This window comes from Misgurnus anguillicaudatus, chromosome 25, assembly GCF_027580225.2.
Source record: "Misgurnus anguillicaudatus chromosome 25, ASM2758022v2, whole genome shotgun sequence".
NCBI classification, from domain to species: Eukaryota; Metazoa; Chordata; class Actinopteri; order Cypriniformes; family Cobitidae; genus Misgurnus; species Misgurnus anguillicaudatus.
Window position 1 is genome coordinate 19,185,741 of NC_073361.2, and position 27,200 is coordinate 19,212,940.

General features: G+C 39.0%; 1 protein-coding gene across 2 annotated transcripts in view; it reads left to right on the forward strand.

Annotated features, from left to right (window-relative positions):
- Positions 1 to 27,200, forward strand: part of prex2 (phosphatidylinositol-3,4,5-trisphosphate-dependent Rac exchange factor 2) — a 155,582-nt gene that overhangs the window by 53,495 nt on the left and 74,887 nt on the right. For both annotated transcript variants that reach the window (XM_055181630.2, XM_055181629.2), the window contains exons 11-20: positions 1,877 to 1,977; positions 3,778 to 3,881; positions 3,972 to 4,021; positions 7,449 to 7,524; positions 11,149 to 11,221; positions 16,603 to 16,745; positions 17,834 to 17,926; positions 21,565 to 21,713; positions 22,789 to 22,874; positions 25,138 to 25,274. In XM_055181630.2, the coding sequence (XP_055037605.2) occupies positions 1,877 to 1,977; positions 3,778 to 3,881; positions 3,972 to 4,021; positions 7,449 to 7,524; positions 11,149 to 11,221; positions 16,603 to 16,745; positions 17,834 to 17,926; positions 21,565 to 21,713; positions 22,789 to 22,874; positions 25,138 to 25,274 (1,012 nt within the window). The remainder of the gene's footprint in view (positions 1 to 1,876; positions 1,978 to 3,777; positions 3,882 to 3,971; positions 4,022 to 7,448; positions 7,525 to 11,148; positions 11,222 to 16,602; positions 16,746 to 17,833; positions 17,927 to 21,564; positions 21,714 to 22,788; positions 22,875 to 25,137; positions 25,275 to 27,200) is intronic.

Here is a 27,200-nt window from a genome sequence, read left to right on the forward strand (position 1 = left end):
TTTGAGTGAGTGAATTTGGTTACCCACACCTTAAGTATTCCTAGTTGCACTCAAATGTTTAAGTTTAAACAACTTGAATTACTGTATTAAGTCATTTCAAGTTTTTTGACTAGTTAGAGGTTGCTACTGTATATATTTAAAAAAATAAAGTCCTAAGAACTTAAAGGGACATGCTCATTTTCCAGCTCCCCCAGAGCCAAACATTAGATTTTTACCTGTTTGGAATCCATCCAGCCGATCTCCGTGTCTGGCGGTACCACTATTAGCATAGCTTAGCATAATCCATTGAAACGGATTAGACCATTAGCATCACACAAAAAAATAACCAAAGAGTTTCGATATTTTTCTTATTTAAAACTTGACTCTTCTGTAGTTACATCATGTACTAAGACGGACGGAAAATTAAAAGTTGCGATTTTCTATGCCAATATGTCTAGGAACTATATTCTCATTCTGGCGTAATAATCAAGGACTTTGCTGCTGTAACATGGCTGCAGCAGGCGTAGTGATATTATGCACTGCCTGAAAATAGTCCTCTTAGTAACTTTCAATGGCAGGGGACTATTTTCGGGGCAGTGCGTAATATCATTGCACCTCCGGCAGCCATGTTACAACAGCAAAGTCCTTGATTATTACGCCAGAATAAGAGTATAGTTCTTAGCCATATCAGCTTAGAAAATCGCAACCTTTAATTTTCTGTCAGTCGTACACGATGTAACTACAGAAGAGTCAAGTTTCAAATACGAAAAACATCGAAATCTTTGGTCATTTTTTAGCGCGATGCTAATGGTCTAATCAGATTCAATGGATTATGCTAAGCTATGCTAAAAGTGGTAGTACCAGACCCGGAGATCAGCTGAATAGATTCCAAAATGGTAAAAATCAAATGTTTAACTCTAGGGGAGCTAGAAAAAGTGTAGTGTCCCTTTAAGCCCATTCAACTTTTTTTTTATACCAACTCCTTACTAGTCAAACAAATGATTTGTTTACTGTAAGTCAAGTTGTTTACACTTAAAAATGTAATGTGCATGTGTGCATCAAATCTTTTGCGCGAGTTATTTTTGAGACTAATCTGTCTTGATAGGGTTCAGTGCTTGAACTCTTTTAATAGCTGCAGTCTGAGATGTTTCACATCACCACTGGGTTCCATAAACTCTGGGAAGAACCACAGAATTACACTGGTGGAACTGGACATGTTCGTTTTGGTTTTGCGGAGGGAGGGAGTGATGGATGGAGGTGGGGGGAACAGATTTTCTCCTCTGAGCCTGTGGTTTTGCCGAGGATAATTACAAAATTATACAGGGCAGTCAGTTTAATCTTGTCAGAAAAAACAGATGAACTAGAGCGAGTGCAGAAAAAGACAGCAGTGAAGAATTAAACAAGGAAGAGGAAGATCAGCAAGAATTTTTCATAGGCAAGCCAACAGTCAGTTTATCTGCATTAAAAGATTTGAAGTTTGATTGTTCTTTGTTTGTTATAGTTAAAAATCTCTTTAGCATTGGACGTGAGGCGAATGAATGGATGGATGAGTGTAATGATGAAGAGGACTGAACTTTGCTCACTCAAGAATGTAGTTATACAGTATGTTGTAAATTACTTATTTTTCAGGAAATACTAGATGTTTGCTTAGTCTATATATTACCAGATTATCAATTATCATATTATAAAAACTACAATACAGCAGCATTTGGAGGAGAGAATGGATATCTCCGTAAACTCCACCACACCGCACAGGAACACTATTAATTATTGAGTCCATCTCTGTGACGCAATCACTCACTTTTAATGGATTTTGTTGACAGTCATTCCTATAATTTGTGGATCCCTTGTTGTTTTCCCCGCATTATTTATATGTTCCCTGGCTATCTGTTTACAGCGAGTTTGTGTCGTGGCTCATGGAAATTGGAGAGACCAATAACCCTGAGGAGGGGGTGAACTTGGGCCAGGCCCTACTGGAAAATGGCATCATCCACCACGGTTGGTCCCATTTCTTCTTTATATTGTCATTTCTCATTTTGGTTTAAAATAATTGTGTAACATTGCTTTAGCATTGGGGTGTGAGGGTCATGGGTTTAAGTGAAATGAAAGTAAAAACAACGATAAAAATCAAACTTTAATGCAAACTTTATGAAACTTTAGCCTGGATTTCACAGGCATGGTCACAAATGTAATACAGTATTGTACTTGCTGTCTAAAACGTCGTAAATTCCTTGTGCAACAAGAAGAGTTTTTTTTTAACAATCTGCACAGGTGAAATGGTCCCTTGATGGGTCTTCATTATCCTCATTTGTACTCTATTAATGAGAGAAAACAGATGGCCGGCTCTCTTCATATTTCAGGAGCCTTGACATCATCATTGTTCTCAGGCCCTGAGGAACTCTGGGAGTATCCGAGAGCAGCTGGCTTTATATAACTTTGTGTTTATTTAAAGCATTACAAATATTCATTCCTTCACACCCCAGTGTTTGTTTAATACTGAGGGAAATGGTCGGCCCTTAGTCTGTTTGGGTGTCGGGGTTGAATTCTGCTAAATACACGCTCACCGTATGGCCTTTTTGTTCTTAAAAGAAACGGACTGGCTGTGAGCCAGAAGTTCACGCTAAATCACTTCTCACTTCAACGCTTCCTAACAGGGAGAAATAAATTCGAGCATTAGGGCTCCCTGTCCGCTCGCTCGCTTTTATTGGGGAAAAATATTGTTCGGCCTGTGCTGAGTGTGCGCAGAGGTGGATGAATTTCAGTTGACGATAAACAGCTGGATTAGTTATCATAAGCATGTTAACGTTACTTGGATTTCCACTTGTATGGTGCTGAAATCCTCCATTTAATTTCCATTTAACAGATCCTTTAGGTACTTGCAGAGAGTTTTTGAAGTCTGTGTCCTTTTCAAACTTATACTAAATAGCAAGCAGTCTTTACAGTGTTCCTGTAGCTAACTTGTAGCTAACCATAGAAGAATCATTTCTGGTTCCCCAAATAACCATTAAAGGAACACGCAGAGTTTTTGGGACTTTAGATTATTTACCGTATCCCCCAGAGTTAGATAAGTCCATACATCTCCTGTACTATACAAATCACAACATATAAATAGGAAAATGTTGGCATTATTTTGTGACTTATTGGGAGCAGTATGCTAGCTGGAGCCATTCACTTCCAGTCTTTGTGCTAAGCTAGGCTAGCGGTGGGTGCATCATCAGACAGAGTTATGGGATGCACGGAGATAAAAAGGGTATGTTTGTACTTATCTAACTCAGGGAAACGGTGAATAAGCTGAAGTCCCAAAAAGTGTTCCTTTAAAGAGACATTCCACTTTTTTGAAAATATGCTCATTTTCCAGCTCCCCTAGGGTTAAACATTTAAATCTGACCGTTCTGGAATCCATTCAGCCGATCTCCGGGTCCGGCGCCAGCACCTCCAGCACAGCCCAGCACAATCCACCGAATCTGATTAGACCACCAGCACCGCGCAAAAAAATAACCAAAGAGTTTTGACATTTTTCCTATTTAAAACTTGACTCTTCTGTAGTTACATCGTGTACTAAGACCGGCCGAAAATTAAAAGTTGCGATTTTCTAGGCAGATATGGCTAGAAACTTTACTCTCAAACTGGCGTAATAATCAAGGACTTGCTGCCGTAACATGGCTGCAGCAGGCGTAGTGATATTACGCACTGCCTGAAAATAGTCCCCTGCTATTGAAAGTAACAATTCAAAAAATTCAAAGAAAAATTTCATTGTGACTTTAAGATAAAATGTAAATTTTCTCAAACTCTTTCTAGTTACAGACAAGCACCAGTTTAAGCCTGAACCAGTTCTCTATAGGTTTCGCTATGATGATGGCACATACCACCCTCGAAGCGACATGCAAGATATCATCTCTAAGGTAACTCATTCGGTTCCTTTTTTGTTAAATGGCCACTTTGTGTTATGGAAACGTACAATATACAGTAACAAATGCTTTTCTACCCCTCAGGGCGTGAGACTCTTCTGCCGACTTCATAGTTTATTCACTCCGGTGATCAGGTGAGGGTCAGAGTATTAATTCCAGCTTATTACAACTGTATCACACTGCTCTGCCAGGTGCGTTCGCAACCCCACTGTTTCTATTACCTGTCTAAAGATAGCACTTACTGAAAAAACAGGTGGGGTACCTACAGAAACACTGTGGTGGAGCACTAACAGAAACTATATTCTGTTTGGGTCTGTATTGTCAAAATAGTCACCTGATAAAATCTGTATAAATATCTGCAAATGTTAATTATATCACATTAACTGTGATTTTCCCAAGTGTATGTATGTATCAATAGCATCACATAAACAAACAAACAGCGCAACTGGGAGCAGACACTGGTGGCGGCCCATGATTTCTTTTCCGATTTATTTTCTGTCGAAGGGGTTTATGATAAAAGAGCTCGCGTTTAATTTCGTGTGATCAGAGTTTACTGTTAAGGTAGTGTCTTGTATTTCGTGAACATCTCTTTTATTATATAGCCTTTTGACATGTGTGCAGCAGGCACATATTTTGACATGACCCATGATGCACATAGGTGAACATGATGCAACAAACACATATTTTGACATAATGAGCCACACACATGACACTCCGAAGACATATTGTGAATTTGCGCCCCTCGGAAGAGAAGTCAGCGGCCGCCACTGGTGCCTGTTAATGGAGTTGGACACAATGACAATTGAAAGAAACCAACTTGACACTATATTATCTGTGCCTGTCTCTGTCAGCCTGTGTTCTGCCAGTGAAAGTGTTCAGACATTCTCCTGTGTGACAAATCGGTGTCAAGACTGCATCGCAAATGACTCAAAGGGATTAAATGTGAACCAGGTGCAATTTTGGTGTTTGGCAGTTGACAGTCCACAGGACATTAAACTCCTATTGCCAAGCACAAAGCTAATAGATTTGGTCGGGCTGTATGGATCCATAAAGACCTTTTTGGTCCACAAAAAGGTTTTTGTAGTAGAGCTGAAATTATTTTTACAAATCAGGTAAAAAAAACTTTTGAGAACCTTGACTGAAAGATTCTTTGGGGAACCAAACTTGGTCAACTTTAGGGGGCGTGCACACCAAAGCTTTTACGCCGGCGGACGTAATTTCAATTGTTTCCAATGGAGGCGTGGCATTTTTAGGTGTACACCTAAAAAAATGCATGCAATTTATCGTGCAGCTCTAGTAATTTTTTTTTTATTTCAAAGCAATTATTTACACTCAACTAAAGGATTAGTAGGAACACCATACTAATACTGTGTTTGACCCCCTTTCGCCTTCAGAATTGCCTTAATTCTACATGGCATTGATTCAACAAGGTTCTGAAATCATTCTTTAGAAATGTTGGCCCATATTGATAGGATAGCATCTTGCAGTTGATGGAGATTTGTGGGATGAACATCCAGGGCACGAAGCTCCAGTTCCACCACATCCCAAAGATGCTCTATTGGGTAGAGATCTGGTGACTGTGGGGGTCATTTTAGTACAGTGAACTCCTTGTCATGTTCAAGAAACCAATTTGAAATGATTCGAGCTTTGTGACATGGTGCATTATCCTGCTGGAAGTAGCCATCAGAGGATGGGTACATTGTGGTCATAAAGGGATGGACATGGTCAGAAACAATGCTCAGGTAGGCCGTGGCATTTAAACAATGCCCAATTGGGGGCCTAAAGTGTCCCAAGAAAACATTCCCCACACCATTACGCCACCACCATCCTGCACAGTGGCAACAAGGCATGATGGATCCATGATCTCATTCTGTTTACGCCAAATTCTGACTCTAACATCTAAATGTCTCAACAGAAATCGAGACTCATCAGACCTGGCAACATTTTTCCAGTCTTCAACTGTCCAATTTTGGTGAGCTTGTGACTTTTAGACCCCAGTGTATATTGAGCGTATATAAAGTGAAGGATTGCCTATAGACACGGGTTTTCTCATGTAGCTATAATTGAAGAATCCAGCTTTAGTTTAATTATCTGGTATTTCCTGCTAGTGTGGGAGCTCTGAAGAGATTTGGCGCCCATGCTAACCTATATGAAAAACTCTTGGTTGGAAACATTCCTACTATACAGTATAACAGCAACATTGCATATTTGAAAATGAACAAGAAGAAAGTTACAGTAGTTTTCGAATTACATGGCTAAAAAAAAGGGTTTTAATAGACAGCGTTGAATTTGTATATATAGTACAGTATTTGTTAAAAATGACCAAAATGACCAAACAAGAGACTGTAGAGAAGATGAAAGTTTTGCTTGGCCTGCAAACATTTGTCTTTCACATCGCTCTGCTCTTGTGCCAGGCATCTGGCAGCCTGCAGTAATGCTGTTTACCCCCATTTGTCACATTGACAGTCTGGGTACACCTACAGGAAAAAGGTCTGGCTCCCTGTTTGTAGGGGTTAAAGCATGGCATGGCCTGCTTATGGCACAGCCTATAATATAAAAAATCCTGTATAATGAAGCAGAAACCTTTACACACCATTATACTGTAAGTGTGATATATGGTCCTCTAAGTTTTGTGGGATTCTTTTGAAAGAACATGGACGTTTCCTGTCATCTGGAGGTGTTTGGTTATATAAAAGTGGAACTGGGATGTTTCTCTTTCGAAAGCCGTGAATTTGAAACAGCTAAGTTTAGCTTTCAGTGTGTGAGTCTTAGGGTGTGGGCCTCCCAGAGACCTAACCCTTTGGCCCAGCACAGTGAGTGTCCCTCAGGAGACCCCTGGCTTCATGGGAAAATCTTTGCTCCATTTCATTTCCCGTGATTTCCCGCGGTCTGGCCACAGTCACAAAACACTTGACTCAGTTCAGCCCCCATAGCCAGACAGCAGTGGGCTGAAAGACTTCAGCTGGATGGGGGAAGCAGGTTTGTAACCTGGGTGCAGTCTCAAAAACTGCAGCTGTCCAGGAACATTGCTTAGTACAGAACATACTTATAGAGATTTGCTTAAATGAACCGTAAACATCAATCTTCGAAATGGGCATGAATGACCAAATGGGTTAGCTGGTGGGTTGGCAGGTTTTTTGGTTTAAAGGCGAGGAAAGCACAATATAAAGAAAACTAATACATCAGTCTTAGGCTCATTTAAAAAACACACGAGTTAAAAGTTCAGTGTTTAAGGAACATTGCTATAAGCACAAAACATCAGCTTGTGTCTTACTGTTGTACGTCAGCAAGACCAGAATATGGGTAGAGGATATTTATTCAGGCAAATAATATGGCAACCACTGTTCAGCCTAAAAAGACATTCAAGGGAAATGGCCTTATTTTTGAAAAATGAGGCGACAGCTGATGCGAAATGTGAAAGTCGAGAACAGCTCTCAAGAGCTTTGTCAAGCGGATGTAGCGCAATGACAAGGTTGAAGGTCGGCCTGAAATGTGCGTCTCCTAAGGCTACTGTAGAATAGAGACATTCTTATGTACACTAAGTTTCTTGTTTTCTTACAGGGATAAAGACTATCATCTAAGGACATATAAATCAGTGGTGATGGCCAACAAGCTGATTGACTGGCTAATAGCACAGGTAAAATTTCAATACTAATAATTACTAGTCAAACCCATCATTAATGCTTATATCTAATGCAAAGGGGTGGTCACTCTATAACAGTGCTTCTCAAACTGGGGCAAGGGGGCCTTGAGATGGTCTCAGGGGACTTCACTTTTGGCGCATTTCCATTGCATAGTACCCCACGGTTTGGTTTGGTTTGGGTCAGCCCCCCCCTTACTTTGGCTTGGTTAGCTTTTCCATCGAGTTTAGTAACACTTTGGTGTGGGAGGGATTATAGGCGTGTCATTATATTTGCGCTGCCTACTGCTGTGACATCATGTAAGTGAGAGCATTGTTGTACATTCCCATACATTTATTTATTTTTGATGCTGCGTTTACACCAGCCGTGTTAGAGGCGTCAAGTCAGAGTGATTTCAATGTTAAGTCGATGTGAAGACGCGTTGACACGCGTCTGGAGGTCTCGCGGCACAAATGAGGCGTTTAGTGTGGCGCAGTAGACGCGATTCCTCCTCGCGAATGGCGCGAATTGAGAGTTGCCGCGGGAAACGCGCAAGTTGAAAAATGTGAACTTTGGCGAAAACACACCGCGTTAACCAGTCAGGAGCTTGTTCTAGTAGTGACGTGATTACAGGAAGCGAGCGCGGAGTCGCAGAAGCCCCTCCCACGATGCACATTTCCGCGTGAATGTCAAGATGACTAGAATTTCACGCGTGAATGAAGCGAGTAAACTCAAAATGTTCAAGCGGCAAACTAGATGTGGTAGACGCGAATTTGACGCCTCAAACGCGGCTGGTGTGAACCCACAGTGAGTCCGCCAAAAAAATAGAAAATCACAAATAGATGTTTGCACATCGCGTTTATTCTTACTACTGTGTGACAGTTTCATGACAGTTTCTGTACAAAACACCTGTGGTGTCAGTCGACGCGCTCCGCTGAGCCTCATTTAAGTTGCATTCAAGCATATATGCGGACATGCGCATCGCGAATGTGCCGCCACAAACTGCAAGTCTGATAAAACTGTTATGGTGTTACTGATTCTCAACCTGTGGATGTTTTTCACCCTAAAAGGGAGTTTGGAAACTTACAGCAAAGCACAGATGACAACAGGTTTTCTTGAGACAGTACAAGCTAGCATGAAGGTAAAGTTAATCTTTTACATTATAGTGATGATTCTAGTATAGGGATGGGCGATATGGCCTAAAATCCATATTGCGTTATACATTGCAGCCTCTTGCGATAGCGATATGTATTGCGATATAACAATTTCAATAGACTCATTTCAGAACAGGTTATATAGACCCTTAGAAAAGCCAAACTGCTAAAAAAGTAAGTAAAAGTAAACCGTTATGGCCCGAGTAGTCTTGTTACCTCTCTTAGCTGGAACTTTTGCCTGACACACTCTACAGCAGGGGTGTCCAGACTTTTTTGTGTGGTGATCTACTTTTAAAATGATAAAGCCGACAAGATCTATCTGCTAAAAAACACAGTTAATTATTTTTATAACACTAAACACTTTAAATGCTAGTGAGGACTATACTGCATATATATATATATATATATATATATATATATATATATATATATATACTAGGGATGCACCGAATCCAGGATTCGGATTCGGCCGAATACTGGGCTTTTTGACGGGGTTCGGGTTCGACCGAATCCTTAAATTTTTTTCCACCGAACCGAACCCTAGGCTTGCGCTACGCTGGTCGACGTCACGCGGCCGTTGATTACACACATCGGGTGCTGACGTGGAGATGAGCTTTTTCTTTTGGTGAGCCTTAGAGGCTGGACACACCAAAACTTTTAAACAAGGCTGAAAACGCCTTGAGGACGCCAAATCCCAGCTGTTTTTCAGCCGAGCGCTTGGTAGCTGTGATGCTTCAGCTGTGAGCCGGTTGGTTGCTGTGGTAATGTCCCGCCCCTCCTCCACTGTAATTGGACGGCCGTGTGAAGACTGTGACATTGACGAGCGGAGCTTCTAACTCAAAGTATATAGTTTTCAGCGCGGAGCTGCTTGCTTATTGGAAAAACGAGCGTGTCGCAACGCATCGCTTTCATTATGCATAGGCTTATGGTAATTGTCAAAATAGTTTTCCAACTTGTCATCCTGGCATAATGTACAGTTAAAATTAAATAAAATGAAAAATACACTGCTGTGGACGTTGTTTACTTCATTAATGTGCTTTACTGTGTTAATGGAATAAGGATGCGAGTAGGATTCGGTATTCGGTTTCGGCCAAATCTTAAACGGTGGATTTGGGATTCGGCCGAACCTAAAAAATCTGGATTCGGTGCATCCCTAATATATACTGCATGTTTCACAATTACTAGACCATAATGCCAATTTCGCGTGTGGAGCAGCAGTTAACTTATGTAACTTATGGCTTAAATCCAAAAAATAGATGTTGCATCGGTCTTTTTCACTAGTTCCTCTGTTTTGCTGACGCTTTCATCCATGTTTATTCGGGTGCAGCTCGTGGCTCTAAAGATCGCGGGTAGATTGTGCCATCAACACGCATTATCGCGATAGTGCAATAGATTTAAAATCTCTATCGTATGCCAATTTTCTATTGTTTATATTGCATATCGTTTATATTGCCCATCCCTATTCTAGTAGTGACGATTCTCTCAGACCAATCAGTGATATACAGTCTTTTTCCATCACGTTTTGGTGGTACTAATCAAAGTATCAGGTAATACGTAATACGTACTGCACCCAGTGGAAAAGCCGAAAGTAAGCTGACCCGACCCACCCCAAATCAAACCGTGCGGTACTATGCAATGGAAAACCGACATTTAATGACTTGAAAAAGCACTCTGAAAAGTTTGAGAACCACTGCTCTTTTCTGTGCTGGAGACTAACAATGGAAGCGCATGCCAAACTTCACATTACAGTGCGTTCAAGCAACCAAAGTTCAAGTTTGATGACTTTTGATTTGTGAATCAAACAGACATAAAAACACTGACCAAGGAAAGAAATTGGGTATGCTGAAAGTTTAGTGTGACCGCTACGCAACCTATAATACACTCATTATACGGATCATCCTTGGCATTGAAAATTCACCCATATAGGGTTTGAACCTACAACGTTTTAGTTTCCCAGCAAAGATTGTTAACCTACTGACTACACTGACAAACCGTCCGATTTTCTGTACAGTGATGTTTTATAAACGAATTAGTGCGAGTTTGCCTCCACAGGAAATGAGCTCGGATGAATGTGTTACAAAGCGCAGTGGCTGTTTTCTAAACATATTGAATGTGGCAAGACAAATGTGCGATCTGTAACAATAAATCCACTCTTGCCACAGTGTCTGGTTCTGTCCACTAAAGAGGCGTACAAAAACAGAACAGTCACCATAATGAGACGGCAGATTTGGATTAGAACTGAAGTGTGGTTTAGAGATCGAGGGTCAGCCCTCGCGGTCATGCGCGTCAGCGTTAAATGGCATGATGTATTGTGTTTGACAACGAAATTATTGCCAGGCAGTCAAGTGAACATTTAGAGTTGCTGCACCGTGGTGACTGCACCGCAGTGGTGTTTATGTGATTTAAATGTGGTTTGCTGGAACTAAATGGAGGGTGTGTGACATTTTGACTGGTTGTAAGTGACACTTGTGTTTTTCTTGTCCTAAGGGGGACTGCCGGACCAGAGAAGAGGCGCTGATCTTGGGGGTGGAGCTATGTGACAACGGGTTCATGCATCATGGTATGATGTTTTTTTGTGTTTTCTTTTTGTTTTCTATCCTTGTCTGATTCTCTTCCTCTTTGAATTTCTGTTGACTTTTGTATTTTAGGTCATCCCAATGTGTCAGCTAGGTTATGTAACATCAGCTGGCACTTTTTTAGAATTAGGGTACAAACTAGGATCTTGAACTTTGAATGAAGAACCAAAAGGTGGTGCTTAATCTTTAATTGGTGATCCAAATATTATATGAATATTTCATTTTCTATGTGGTTGAACTTTCACCCAAATTGTTTTGTCATAGAAATCCAGTCATGAAATGGATTTCTACACTAGTTACCTGTTACAAATTACACTTTACTTGAAGGGGCGTTTATAAGATTGACATGAAACCTTCATAATCATGACATGATATGTGCCATGAAAATGAAGGAGATTGTATGCACATTTATGACAACTGTCATTAAGTGTCATTTTTTCAATTATGTCATTTTTAATGAAAAGATGACATTGTTTGAGATGTCTTTGTTATAACAATTTGGCATACAACCAATACGTCATAACTAGGGCTGGGCAAAAAAAATCTATTTTCCGATTAATCGTTTTTTAAAACGTGGTCAATTCAGAATCGATTCTTCCGTGAATCGGAATCGAAAATTGAATCGAGAATCGAAATCGAATCGATTTGATAGCTTGTGAATCGAAATTGAATCGATTTGGAACATCTGAATCGATACCCAGCCCTAATCATAACTCGTCATTAATCTGTCATAAACATGACGTAGAATAATTATCAAACTTAAGAAACTACCCAGCTTTATGGGTTAACATTACATTAAACTGTCATTAAATGTCATTAAGTGTTAATACTATGTCAAATAATTTTAAAAGCCTTAACAAAAAGCAAAAGATTATACTTAACTTTATGTATGTGCACAATACATAAAAAACTGACAACTAAAAGAACTTGTTCTTCCTCACACAGAGAAAGAAAAAACTAACAAAACATTTAATTAATTGAATTAATGTAATTAACTGTTTGTCCAGCGATCTGGACCCAACGCCGCATGGCTTAACCCATTATTGTACCGATTTCATTTAATTTTAGATGAATCGGTCTCCAAATGCAATAAAATACAATTTTATCAATTTTAATTATTATTATTATTAAATAATTGGTTTTATTTGCTAAACACATGGAGACAACTTAAAACAAACATTATGAGCTGAAGAACATTTATGATACTGTTATAAAACTATTTGACAGAGTATTAACACTTAATGACATTTTAATGACATTATATTTGTACCACTGTAGTTGAGGTCAAGAAAAATATTCATGACGTTGTTATAAAACTATATGACAGAGTATTAACACTTAATGACATTTTATTGTCAAATTATATTTGTATCACTGTAGTTGAGGTCAAGAAAAATATTCATGACGTTGTTATAAAACTATATGACAGAGTATTAACACTTAATGACATTTTATTGTCAAATTATATTTGTATCACTGTAGTTGAGGTCAAGAAGAATATTCATGACGTTGTTATAAAACTATTTGACAGAGTATTTACACTTAATGACATTTTAATAAAAAATTATATTTGTGCACTGTAGTTTAGGTCAAGAAAAATATTCATGAAGTTGTTATAAAACTATATGACAGAGTATTAACACTTAATGACATTTTATTGTCAAATTATATTTGTACAACTGTAGTTGAGGTCAAGAAAAATATTCATGACGTTGTTATAAAACTATATGACAGAGTATTAACACTTAATGACATTTTATTGTCAAATTATATTTGTATCACTGTAGTTGAGGTCAAGAAAAATATTCATGACGTTGTTATAAAACTATATGACAGAGTATTAACACTTAATGATATTTTAATGACAAATTATATTTGGATCACTGTAGTTGAGGTCAAGAAAAATATTCATCACGCTGTTATAAAACTATTTGACAGAGTATTAACACTTAATGACATTTTAATGACAATTTATATTTGTACCACTGTAGTTGAGGTCAAGAAAAATATTCATGATGCTGTTATGACAGAGTATTAACACTTTATGACATTTCAATGACAAATTCAATTATTGTATTACTGTAAAAAGTGGTCAGTTATGTTGTCTTGGTAATGTCAAGTTGTCATGACAAGTTGTGATGTATTGGTTAATGTCAGGTTGTCCTAACAAAGACATTTCTAAGAATGTCATCTTTGCATTAAAAATGACATAATTGAAAGAATGACACTTTTGGCAGTTGTCATAAATGTGCATGAAATCTCCTTTATGTTCATGGCATGTGTCATGTCATAATTATCAGTCCTTCCAGAAAAACGCAGTTTTTTGTGATTGTTGCGGGCAAAAATCCTTGATCTTGCGGCACAGTTTCTTTAAAAATGCGATGGAATATGTGGGATATTTATGCAATTAAATTGCGGGAACTTGCAAAAGTTGCGGGAACTTGCAAAAATCATGCGATCACATAATCACGTTTTTCTGGAGGGACTGAATTATGAAGGTGTCTTATGAACGCCCTTTCAAGTAAAGTGTTACCCAAAATGTTTTATTAAAAATTGTTAAGTGATTTTAAACAACTGTGAAGGTCAAAAACATACAATTTACACAGACTAAGTTCTTAGTGGGTTTTGTGTGTATTACTCTGTATTATAACCAAATTTTATCTCATTCCAGTGTCATACCTTCAGAAATGAGGGGGGTAAGTTTACTTTAAAATGAGAGTTCTGTCATCATTTGCTCGTCCTCATGTTGTTCTGAACCTGTATGAATTTCCTTTTTCTGATGAACGCGAGGGAGGATGTTTGGAGGGATGATGGTGGGCACGCGGCAGATGGTGGCCTTTGACTTCCATAGTAGGAATAAAAACATATTATAGAAGTCAATGGGTACTGTCAACTGTGTGCTTAACGTCATTTATCAAAATATCTTCATCATATATACTTCCAAAATATTTTTTTCCTACTATGGAGGTCGATGGTCGCTGTCTGCTGTGTGTTTGCCGTCATTTCTCAAAATATCTTCTTTTGTGTTCATCAGAAAAAATAAATTTACAGGTTTAGAACAACATGAGGATGAGTAAATGATGATAGAATTTTCATTTTGAAGTGAACTATCTATTTAAGGTACAAAAGCTGTCACTGGGACAGTAACCTTTAAAAACATCCTAATATGTACCAATATATATCTTTGTGCTACCAATATGTCCCTTCAAGCAATACATCATACTAATACTCACATCATACTTATATTCACCCTTTAGTTACCAAGGTTTACTTTTTGAAGGTGTTGCCCCAGTGACAGCTTTTGTACCTTTATTTCTGAGAGTGCAGATAACGTTAGATCACATTGTTACAGTAAATGAATGTTGTTCTTAAGATTCTGCACATTTTGTCTCCTGACAGTCTCTATGGTCCAAGTATTACTGGCTGGTTGTCATGGCAATCGATTGTTTGCAGGGTTTTGGGCTCTTCCTGGCCACTCTGTGCCAAAGTCCACATCATTGCTCGTGTGACTCATTTATTGCCTCTCATTATGAACGATATGGGCCGCTCTCAACAGACTGCAATTACGCTTCATACAGTATGAGGCAAACTTCCAAGTTATCTACTTTACTGGCTCCGCTTTTGTTTTTATTTTGGCCCGGAATGAGATCATCCAGATGAGCGAGCTCACTTGGTTGTGTGACCATTAAAGCTAATTCGGCATTATCTAATCTCACTGTGTGGAGAACACTGGACCTCTTTTTCTCATTGGGGTATTTTTTACTACATAAGTGCATGGATTGTTTGGAGCCTGTGTTGCCCTGGTGACAGATTGAAATTCTGGTCTGTGCTTTTCATGGAAGCCACTTTTCAGAGAAAGGCCTCTAAACATTTCCCTTTATTGCACTGCTCTTGTCATTCCAGTACACTGAGATCTAAATCCACTAATGTGTGGTACACAAACTTAAAGGGATAGTTCACCCAAAAATCAAAATTGTGAGCATTTACTCACTCGCATGTTGTTCTAAATGTGTACGAGTTTCTTTTTTCAGATTAACACAAAATAAGATGTTTTGATAAGTGGTGGTTGTCATGCGTAGTACAGTTACCATTGACTTCCATAGTAGGATAAACAAATACTGTGGAGGTCACGGGGTGCTGTTAGATGTGTGCTTGCCATAATTTGTCAAAATATCTTTTTTTGATCAACAGTATAAACAAAATAAAATCCATTAATTTGCAATTAAATATATGTGACACAGTCTGTGAAAAACCCAGCTAAAGACTCAGATGGGGTCACAAATATGAATGTATTAGGATATACAGTACTGTGCAACAGTCTTACCGTGCGTTCACACCAGTCACGTTTGAGGAGTCAAATTCGCGTGTACCGCGCCTAGTTTGCCGCTTGAACAGTTTCAGTTAACTCGCTTCATTCGCGCATGAAATTCTAGTCATCGAGATACTCACGCGGAAATTTGCGTCATGGGAGGGGCTTCTCGACTCCGCTCGCTTACTGTAATCACGTCACTACTAGAGCAAGCTCCTGATTGGTTAACGCGGCGCGACAAAGTTCACATTTTTCAACTTGCACGTTTGCCGCGGCAACGCTCAATTTGCGTAAATTAGATGCGCAAATGAGGCAGAATCGCGTCTACTGCGCTGCGCTAAATGCCTCGTTGCGTCAACGTGTCTTCACATTGACTTAACATTGAAATCACTGGCGCTTGACGCCTCTACCGCGACTGGTGGAAACGCAGCATTAGGGCACCATACCAAAATTATATTTGTTGTTTTTCAATGTTGTGGTGATCATTTATAGTTATTTCTCTTTAATGGAATACATCCAGAAAGTACAGGAAATGTGTATGCAGTATTAAAAACTGTATAAAAATGTAAATGTGTCAAGTTTTTAGCGTAAACTCCCCTTCCACTTGAGCAATAGCAGGAAACTGCAGGATCTCTTAAACCTAAATAAAATTAAATCTTAATTTCTAATTTTAAAGAAATTAGTTTTTTACTTAATTCTGCTCAAAAACGCTCAAGATGTGTTTAGTGCCAAGAGAGGTCACACTAAACACAGACGTTGCCTAAACAAGACATTTAGTCCTGAAAATTAATTTTTTAGTACATATTTTCTGTATTTTCTGTTTGTATCTTAAAAAAATAGTTTGAAAAATAAATATGGATGGACATTAAAACTTTTAAAACAACAAGTCTGTTGTTGGTGGCCTAAGACTTTTGCACAGTACTGTATATATTATAAAAGCTTAAATTTAACCAAATGCAGTTTATGAAGTATAATGTGCTTTATTTAGCACTACTAAGCTTCACTTTAAATAGCAATTGAGTACAAATTTAAACTTTAAACTTGATCTTTTTACAGTTCTGGAAAAGAGCGAATTCAAGGATGAGCCTCTTCTGTTTCGCTTCTTCGCTGATGAGGAGATGGAAGGATCCAACACCAAACACAAGCTCATAAAGCATGACCTAAAAATAGTGGAGAATGTAATCGCCAAGTCTCTGCTGGTGAGATATTGTCTATAATCACCTACAGCTGATGCCACTCACAATAGCACAGACTGGCACAAGCCCATGTGCTTTTCGTGCGTTCACACGGGGCTTTTCTGCTTCGGCACGTATGGAGACTCTGAGCTCAGGCCAAGTCTTCAACAGTAATTATGCTTGACTGTTTCTAGACCAATCTCTCGCTACGCTTAAACATGAGATCAACTGGGTTGACAATGTTGCCCCATATGAAACCGCAGGAGTGGCTCCAATGCACGTATATCATAATAGAACATTTAGGGCATGACAAAACAAAGCGCTGTGTTTATCCATTACCTTAACAAGAGCTAACACCAAGTCAATATAACGGTGAAATGTTTGTGGAGTGCAGCATGACGTTAAAACAACTTGGTTTTGCAAGTCAATTCAACCTAATATTTTAAGTATTGACCTAAGTATTGATCTCATCATTAGATTATGAGACTTTTGCCTGGATTTTACAGACAGGGTCACAAATTTCAAAATGAAATTCACACCCGTAGGAGCTTTCATTTTGCATGATACAACAGCTAATATAATGAATGGATAACATTACAGTAATATATTGCTCTTACGATTGACTATTAATACTTTGCCTGCACGACCTTGCCTGCGGTTTATCATGTCAGTGCATTAAAAACTGTCTTTTAATATAATATAAATGCAATTGAATCTCTCTGAATATACTTACCATACAGATAATGATGACATCTGTCTAATATGAAACTGATCTGTTCAAATTAACATTAAACAGCATATTTTTTTAATTAATAATGCTTTAAAGTAATGTGATTATTGTATATTTTGTACACTTAGGGAGGTTTCCCAGACAGGACTTATAGTCCTAGACCAAAATGCATGTTTGAGCTGCTTTAATTTAAAAACACCTTGTCTGTTTAATTTTAACATATTTCGATGACATTGTTTTGTCTTGAGATGCACACCTGTAGTGTTTTTTAAGGTATGTTTGTAAAAACTTCTTAAATGACCTTATATAAATACGGCCTAGTCCTGGATTAACCTAAACCTTGTCTGGGAAACCACCTTCTTAATGTTTACTCTTGTTTCAGATTAAACCTAGTGAGGGTGGTTATGGCTTCACACTAGAAGATCGAAACAGAGTGCCCATCGTCAAATCGGTGGAGAAAGGTTCCCATGCTGAGGTTTGTTTGTGAGGTTTTTAAATAGACAGTCAGATTTTCCATGGACCAGGAGGTCACTGTTTATTAACCATGTATTCAATTGTATTCTTCTTCTGGGTAACACTTTATTTTGATAGTCCATTTTAGACATTTTACTAACTAAGTAACTTTGCAACTGCCATTAGCGTATTAGTCATCTGTGTGCTTAATATCTGCTAACATTTTTGTGATGATCCCCCAAAAGACATTCAACGGAATATAAGTTACTTTGTATTACATAAGTGGACTATCAAAATAAAGTCTACCCTTTTCCTGCATTTTCACATACTCATTGTGTTTTTTTGAAAGAATTTGTCTTCTAATCCAGCAAAGAAATTTCAGATAAACAGTGATAATGCACACACCTATTATTACAACACCATCGCATTGCAATTTGTAACTATTTTAAGTGGTGGCTAATTTGTATCATTTCATACAGTAGGGTTTCTATGTTCTTGCTTTCGTCCCAGCTTTTCGTGTTTAGGGTAGGGCTTTATTGATTTTTGCTATTAATTGTATGTTTTTATACATTTTACATCATACCATGAGAACACAGATGTTATGGCTCAGATTAATGAAGGTAATTAAATCCCTTAACTCTGATATACAAGCCAAAGTTTTTACTTTCAGTCATGGGCACTGGAAATAGGGGTGCTTAGGGTGCTGCAGCACCCCCTAATTTCACAGGATTGTAAATGCAACACAATTTTTGTGTCATTTATATTTATTCATTTAGAGCAGGGATGGGCAACTTTGATAATGCCGAGGGCCAGCATTTTTCTCCTTTATACCAAAAGGTCCAGAACCACACACACAATTTACATCATTTTTAATTTCCTTTATTAAGAAACCACAATATACAATTAACTTGTCTTTAATGATTTTAACTATAAAACTTAGCAATTATGCTAATTCTAAATCATAACTTTATTTTCAGTGGACAAGCATTTCAGATTGCTTTAACATCTGTAACAAGCAAGGCACTTTTAAATTAGTATAGAGGAGTTTCTCATCCTGCCCTTAGAGAACATAAATATACACACAAATAAATAACACATAAATTCAAAACAAAATATATCTAAAAAATTTTAATAACAATGTATTTTACCTTTCAAATCTGAAAGCAATTCTGGCCCGAGTACGACCCGTCACCCAAACCAGTTGCATTGGTTTTAACCCGACTGGACCCGAATGTAAACTGACGTGTGTGCAGTTTGCAGCCCCAGTGGCCTCGCAACAAATTTGGCGAGCTGCTCCATTTGTTTATATGATGATGACACCAAGGTAACCGCTAAAATTTACATTTAAAAATATCTGACATGTCTGTCTGAACGAAAATTGACCTATCGCCAGCCACACAATATCGCAAGCGCTCTTGCAAACAGAGGAGAGGTTTGAAAAGGACATTGACACACACATGCGAGAGTTCAGGGCTTCTCGGGTCCGTTCGGCAAAGACACATTCATTTTAAATAACTCGAGACCGGATTATTGTTCCCGACCCGTGTCCGAGACATGTGTGAAACTTTTAGACCCGAACCTGATCGGGTCTTGGGTCGGACCTCGGTTTCCGGACTCCGTGAAGACCTCTTCTTCACATAAGCCCAAACACGGGACTATGCTTACTGTGAGGATCTACGGGACCTAGCGCCCCCTCCTGGTTGGGAGTATTTACGTCCTAATACAAAAATCATCATTTTAAAAGTGTTTGATTATGTATAATATGGTCCAGCAGGCCGTATTAGAATTTTCCCCGGGCCGCCAGTTGCCCATCCCTGATTTAAAGTGTCTATTTACACCAAGTGCAAATAGCGCATCTTCTGGGCGTAGGCAGTACTGCCTAAGGGGTGATTCACATATCGCGTCTCTTTGCACACTCAAGTTCGTTATTTCAAATGTAGGTGCACGGTATATACCCCTTTACGGTTCACGTCACAGGCAGTTCCCACTGCGCATGTCGGGGTCAGAAAAGCCATTACAGCAGATTGAGTTGGTTATTATTTGGTATCGTCAACAATGCCTACTTACGTTGTGGGCTGTGAAAATCGCACCAGGTCTTCCTTTAAGTTTTCGCGATTCATGCAGAATCTCAAAAACAAAAAAATCCAACATCTGCGGCTGCAAGCAATTAACGTGCAGACTGGAACAATGCAAAGATCAAAGAGGCTTGTGTTTGTAGTGCTCACTTCATTTGAGGTAAGTCATCGTTTTTCAGCCCTGTTAGATTATATTATAAAGCCTCGATGGTATGAAGAGTTTGACCCCATGCTGCGTGCGCACCCGATAGTCATTCAATGTTTACAAACCTTGAAGGGGTCTATAATGGAAGCAATGCGAATCGCTGTGCGACACGCTCGTTTTTTCCAGGCACGTCCACCCCGTATCGAGTTAAAACATTTAAACTTTTCAGAATGCCGCAAGCGCACCGCAGGTCATGTAACAAAAAAACATATGTTCCTAGCGTTTTCCACGCGTTTTTAGACACGGCATGTGATCGGCCCCTAAGGTTCGTACTTTAGATCAGGCTTCTGACGCGACATTCCTGGTTCAAATCCACCTTTTGCCAGCCTCACTCTATTCCCTTTTCCTATCCGGACCTCTGTTACATCATAGCTGGTTACATCCATACACAGCACCTTCAACCTAAAACATCTTCCCGCACACCTGCTTTTAGTTTGAATTCGCTGGCAACTGGCATTTTTTGGTTGTTTGTGTTGCGTTCCTTCTGGCTAATCACACAGAGGGTTCGCTTTTATGCTTTAATATGCTGATCTGTTAGATTAAACCCCAGTAAATGTGTTCAGTGAAAGTAATGTCAGCCGGGCCTAAAGTGACCTTGTGCATCACAGGACGCGCATCATGTGGCATTACATATGAAACAGCCTTTAAAAAACAGAGAGGCAATAAAATCCAGCTGTGTGCTTACAGACGAAGGGCAGCCTTGTAAAAAGAGACTCTCATGACTGTAAATATAAAAGAGAAATATTTAAAAATAGAATTTAAATGTGAATGGAGAAAGCAAATGAAAGAGGAAACACATGTACCGTAAACAGTGGACTGTGCTTATATTATAAAAAGAAGAATGGTTTTATTTATAGCAGTCAAGAGACGTGTTCAATCCATTCAATAAAAGCCAAAGTGAATTCATTATATCCACTTGAATTCTCAGAACAGGAAGCTGCCTGCACAAATGAATGAAATGATCGGCCTTTGCACATATCTATATTCATGTCTTATTTATTTAGTATTTTAAGTCTATCCATTCATCCATCAATGCTACAAATTACTATAAAACTACTTAATGAGTAGTTTTTTAATCATGAACACATGTGTGGTTCATTATTTAATGTAATATTAATTTAAGGACTAACTTTTATTGTATCAATGACTCTGCTTCAAAACCTAGTCAGATGCCTACATAGGCAGCATTTTGAGACATCATACATTGACACAAGGGTTTTCGCGACCTAATCATATCTAGTTTGGGCCAAAATCTAAGGTTATTGAATGCAATGACCAAATATGTTTTGGGCAATTGTGCAGTCCACAGTCAATTACAGTAGGTTGAAATTTACAGTACATAAAAAGCTTTTCTGATATTCCTGTGTGGTTGTATTGCAGATGGCTGGTCTTGAAGTTGGAAAGAAGATCTTTGCCATTAATGGTGACCTGGTCTTCTTAAGACCCTTCCAGGAGGTGGAGAGCTTCCTAAAGCAGTGCTTTCACAACAAGGGTCCTCTCAGAGTACTGGTCAGCACCAAACCTAGAGAGTAAGCGGTCCAAAAGTCTTCATACCACCTGTTTGTAAATACAGCCTGATATTAGTTAAAGGAATATTCCATTTTCTTAAAAGAAAAATCCAGACAATTCACTCACCACCATGCCATCCACAACGCCGATGTCCCCCCTTGCTCAGTCGAGAAGAAACCACGCTCTTCGAGGAAAACACTGCAGGACCCCTCTCACCTGAATGGACTTCAATAGAGCCCAACATTCAACACTCAACTCAACACTCCGTTTTTTTCAACGGAGTTTCAAAGGACTATAAACGATCCCAAACGAGGCATAAGGGTCTTGTCTAGCGGAACGATTGTCTTTTTTGACAAGAAAAATAAAAAATATCCACTTTGAACCACAACTTCTCGTCTAGATCCGGTCGTGATGCGCCAGCGTGACCCCACGCAATACGTCATGACGTCAAGAGGTCACAGAGGACGAACGCGAAACTCTGCCCCAGTGTTTACAAGTGTGTTAAAAGAGGACCGTTCCTACGTTGTTGTATGTCAACTGATACTAATTAATGTCTTTGTGTCAGTTTATTGTTTACAATGGTCCGCAAATGTGCGTTTTATATATGTAACACGTGACCTCCCTACGTCACCACGCATTTACGCTAGGTCGTGCTGGACCGGACCTAGACCAAAAGCTGTGGTTCCAAAGAGCATTTTTTTCATGTCAAAAATGACAATGGTCTCGCCAGACAAGACTCTTATGCCTCGTTTGGGATTGTTTATAGTCCTTTGAAACTCCGTTAAAAAAACTGTTCAGTGTTGAGTTAAGTATTAAATGTTGGGCTCTATTAAAGTCCATTAAAATGAGAAAAATTCTGGAATGTTTTCCTCAAAAAACATAATTTCTTCTGGACTGAACAAAGAAAGACATCAACATTTTGGATGACATGGTGGTGAGTAAATTATCTGGATTTTTCTTTTAAGAAAATGGAATATTCCTTTAAATATAGGACTCTGCCAGATAAATATTTTTTTATTAATTAATAGCAGTCTAGAACACAGCACTAGAAGGAACCAGACCGAATTGACGTCTATGTGTGTATCTGATCCGCAGGAACGTCAAGATTCTCGACTCTGTGGACGGGTTGGGTTTTCAGATACGAGGGTTTGGACCATCTGTGGTGCATGCGGTTGGCAGAGGTGAGATTTTTGGAAAGACAAACGAAAGAGAAAAAAATGGGCCGGGCTGTAGGAAGTTTCTTCCTCGTGGCCTTTATCCGTACTGCATTTTTGAACCACAGCAGGAGCTGTAGGTATTTGGCTGGACTGAAGCCAGACTTAGACGTTCATCACACATACTGTATAAAGCTAGACAGGCTCGCACTTCCTGCTGTGCCTGAGCAGCACTCTCATCAAAACTTGGCGGAAGATGTGTGAAGTAAGACAAACAATCCAGCGTGCACTGGCACTCCTGAAGAGAAGGAAAGATAGAAAAAGAAGAAAGTTAGACAGCAGCACAGAGAGCAGGTCATAGAGGCCGTCCTTACATTGCACAATTTGCAATTTTAAATGCTCTTTAAACACACATAGCAATAAAATAGTTGCATTTAATATTTGTATGGTGAACTTGTTTAAATTCAGTGGCTAATTCTGGTGGAAATTTCTTATAGCAGGTTAAAGGCGGGTGCATGATTTTTGAAAAACACTTTGGAAAAGGGAGTCGGGCTGACCACCAAAACACACTTGTAGCCAATCAGCAGTAAGGGACGGGTCTATCAAAAGAAGGTCCAGATTCTATTAGGGTTTGGGCGTGTTTGTTTAGGTGATTTCAAATATCAATATTGGCTTTCAGAGATCATGCACCCTGCCTTTAAAGGATTAGTCCATTTTCTTAAAAAAAAAAAAAATCCAGATAATTTACTCACCACCATGTCATCCAAAATGTTGATGTCTTTCTTTGTTCAGTCGAGAAAAAATTATGTTTTTTGATGAAAACATTCCAGGATTTTTCTCATTTTATTTTGCTGAATAAGACCCTTATGCCTCATTTGGGATCGTTTGGAGTCCTTTGAAGCTGCAATTTTAAACTGCATTGAAACTAATAAGTGTTGGGGTCCATTAAAGTCCATTAAATTTAGAAAAATCCTGGAATGTTTTCCTCAAAAAACATAATTTCTTCTCGACTGAACAAAGAAAGACATCAACATCCCGGATGACATGGTGGTTTATCTGGATTTTTTTTAAGAAAATGGTCTAATCCTTTAACTTAACCTGCATGATTAAAAAGAAAGGCTATGCTTGCATGTTTACCCGCTTCACTAGCTAGGTTTTGCTAGTGACCAGCACTTAACCCAGCATAAATCACCCTATATAAATATTTTATGCTGGTTTGTTCTGCAGGGTAGTAGTGTCCGTGCCCACGTTAAGAAGGTCAACATCTCATTCAAGTGTTTTTTCTTCTGCTTAATGGGCTGTTATAATAAGTGCTTGTTCTTAAAAATCACATTTGCGAGTTTTCTGGCTGCGGTTTGCTCAAGAAAAAATACAGTGTAACCATGAAACGCCATTAAGAAAACAGGAACCTTTCACAAGCGAATACTTCTTATGCAGAGCAATATTCAGTATTAGTCACTGTGTTTGTTTAAGAGATTATGCAAACAAACCAGATTGATCAGATTTTGTTTGGAAGGCATTTTCAGCGATTAATTCTGAAACTTCAAATGTTTATTGGCAGACAGCTTTTATAGGAACCACAGATCATTTACAACCAAACAGCTTCGAATCCTTCTGTTGTGTGTTTTGATTTCTGCAAAACAAAATGAAAACACATTTGTATCAGTTTACAGTCTATTACCTGCTGCAATGCGCAGATTGGAGTCTTAGCCGAAGGGTCTGTCTATGTTAGAGAGGCCCTAAATTTGGGGTTAAACTGTTTGTTTGTGATTCGCTTTGCAAACTGGCATGCGGTCATGAATTTTCCAACCACAGAGAGAATATCTGAGTCATTTTTCATATGCTTTGCTTGTGCATTTACTGATGATATATATGGGTCTGCTTGTATATAAATGCTTGTTTGTTTAGCAGATTTGTTTAGATTGAGCCACAAACAAGATATCTCTCTTTTTCTGCCTCTTCTCATTTTTGCCGCCAAATTGTGCACACACTCATAAAAGCTTAGCTTTACTTCCTACCAACTACATTGACAGCTGCCTATCAAGATCTGTGTGTGATAGGATAAATATACACATATACACAAATATGCACATTAAACTATATAACTTTGCATGAGTTCACATAGCTCAATTGGTAAGGCATTGCATTACCAGTGCAAAGGTTATAGGTTCAGAAACTACATATACTGATAAATGTTTACCTTGTAATGCACTGTAAGTTGTTTTGGACATAAATGTAGTTTTTGTAGTCGTATTTTGTCATTCTTACATCTCTCCTTCTCTCCCGGTAGGCACTGTTGCAGCTGTCGCCGGCCTTCACCCAGGTCAGTGCATCATTAAAGTGAACGGGATCAATGTGAGCAAAGAGAGCCACGCGAGTGTCATCGCCCATGTTACGGCCTGCAGAAAGTATCGGCGGCCCACGCAGGTGAGCTTCCCCCAGCCCCCTCTTCGCTTGAAAGTGCACTGTTCCTGACCTCTCTAAACACTAAATCTCTATCTACAAAGCACATAAGAGAACCCTTTGTGATCTGGTCTGGGTCATTACCCAGCAATAATAGTCGTTATTGCTCCTTTTGGCAGAACCGGGCAGGGAAGAGGGCCAGAACGCCGGTTGGGGGTGCAGGGGTTATGGGTTAAGAAATGGGGCCTGGAAGGGATGTGTTGGAGTCTAATAAAGGGCATAGGATTGAGCCAGGCTTGGCACAGGGTGGTAGGGTGCAGTGTGGTTGGCTGCACTCGGGTCTGGAAAAGAAGAGCGGGGATTTGTGGCCTACCATCCAAATAAGTCTAGCAGGAAAGCCCAAGTTGGCGAAACAGCAAGGGGAGTTGGGCTCAGAGGTATGGAAAGGGTTGTGTAGGTCTGCAAAAAGTATCATCGTTGTCATTTAGCCCCCCACTTTTTCAGTAACCTCAGGCAAATGCTGCAATTAGAGCATGCAGTGCTTGTAAAAACTCAAAAACACTTAAACTATCGCTACCCTATTGCAACAGCCCAAAAATACATTTTATTGCCATTTCATAGCACAGTAGACTTAATGGAGTTCTCATATTTTTCATTAAACTATTAAACGTAACTCTGATGCTTTTTCTAAAATTGCTTGGAGCAAAGAAAATTAACACAATTGAGATGATTGGTCACATACAGTAAGATGTAAAATTAATATGTATAGCATAGTCTAGATCAGTGGTCTCCAACCTTTCTGTGAGCAAGGGCTACCACAATTAATAAAACAATCTGGAGGGCTACTTTTTTGATTTACTTGTTGATTTTATTTCATTTTACTTATGTTTTATTATTTTTTAAAATGTTAACATACATAAAAGAAGCCAAGCTAATATAAAATATGTAATAAATAAATAATCAAATTAAGGCTATTAATAGAATGTCCTTTGGCGGGCAACTCACAGACTCTGTGCGGGCAACCTGGTGCCGGCGGGCACCATGTTGAAGGCCACTGGTCTAGACAATATGTGACCCTGTGTGGAAAATTTAGGATAACAGGGTAACGTCTCATAATTTAATTATTAATAATTACTCAGGCAATGATATTAAAGATATCAAAGTTATATTTTTACATTATGTAGGATGAGGTTATGTAGAAAACGGTAAATCACAAAACATGACTTTAGCTGGGTTTTCACAGACTGGGTCACAAACGGTCTAATTTGATATCAAAAGTCTCAAGCTTGATTGTAAACTTGACAAATCTGAGCACAACATTCGACATTGTTAAAATATCTCCACTAGAGGATATTTTACAGAAGACACATTTGAGACTAGTAAAAGACTTATTTAGGTCTCAATTTGCTAAAAAGTAAACAGTATTTTTAAATAGATCTTAAATTAAAATGTAAGAAGTGGCCTGTGGAAGTATGCCATCCACCAGTGTTGTGCCTGAACGAGTTCATTGAGCGAAAGTTTTCTGGTGTTTGTGAATGGCACGCTCTCTCAGTTTAACATCGTTCAATAGGGTGCCAGATTTCTATGGAGTCTTCCAGGCGAAAACCCGACCACAACACACTGTAAACAGGCCTTAATGTGTAGCAGAAAAACACCCAATCTGGCAACACCAGCCACCAGTGTTTCATTGCTGCATGCGTTATCAAAACAAAGAGCAGCATGGAGGTGACACACTGACTCTGGGCGCTGCTGAAATGCAGTTTAACATTAAATAACATCACGTTTGTCCCAAATCGTTAACGATTAACATAGGAGGCTAACGCATATTTTGGATCTTGAAATAGACTGTGACTAAGCTCACGCTATTTAACGTGCACGTGCGGTGTGCGATACCTGCGAGTTGTCGTACACACAACGCCGTGCAGCGCTTCTCGGCCGGTGTGCGACCCC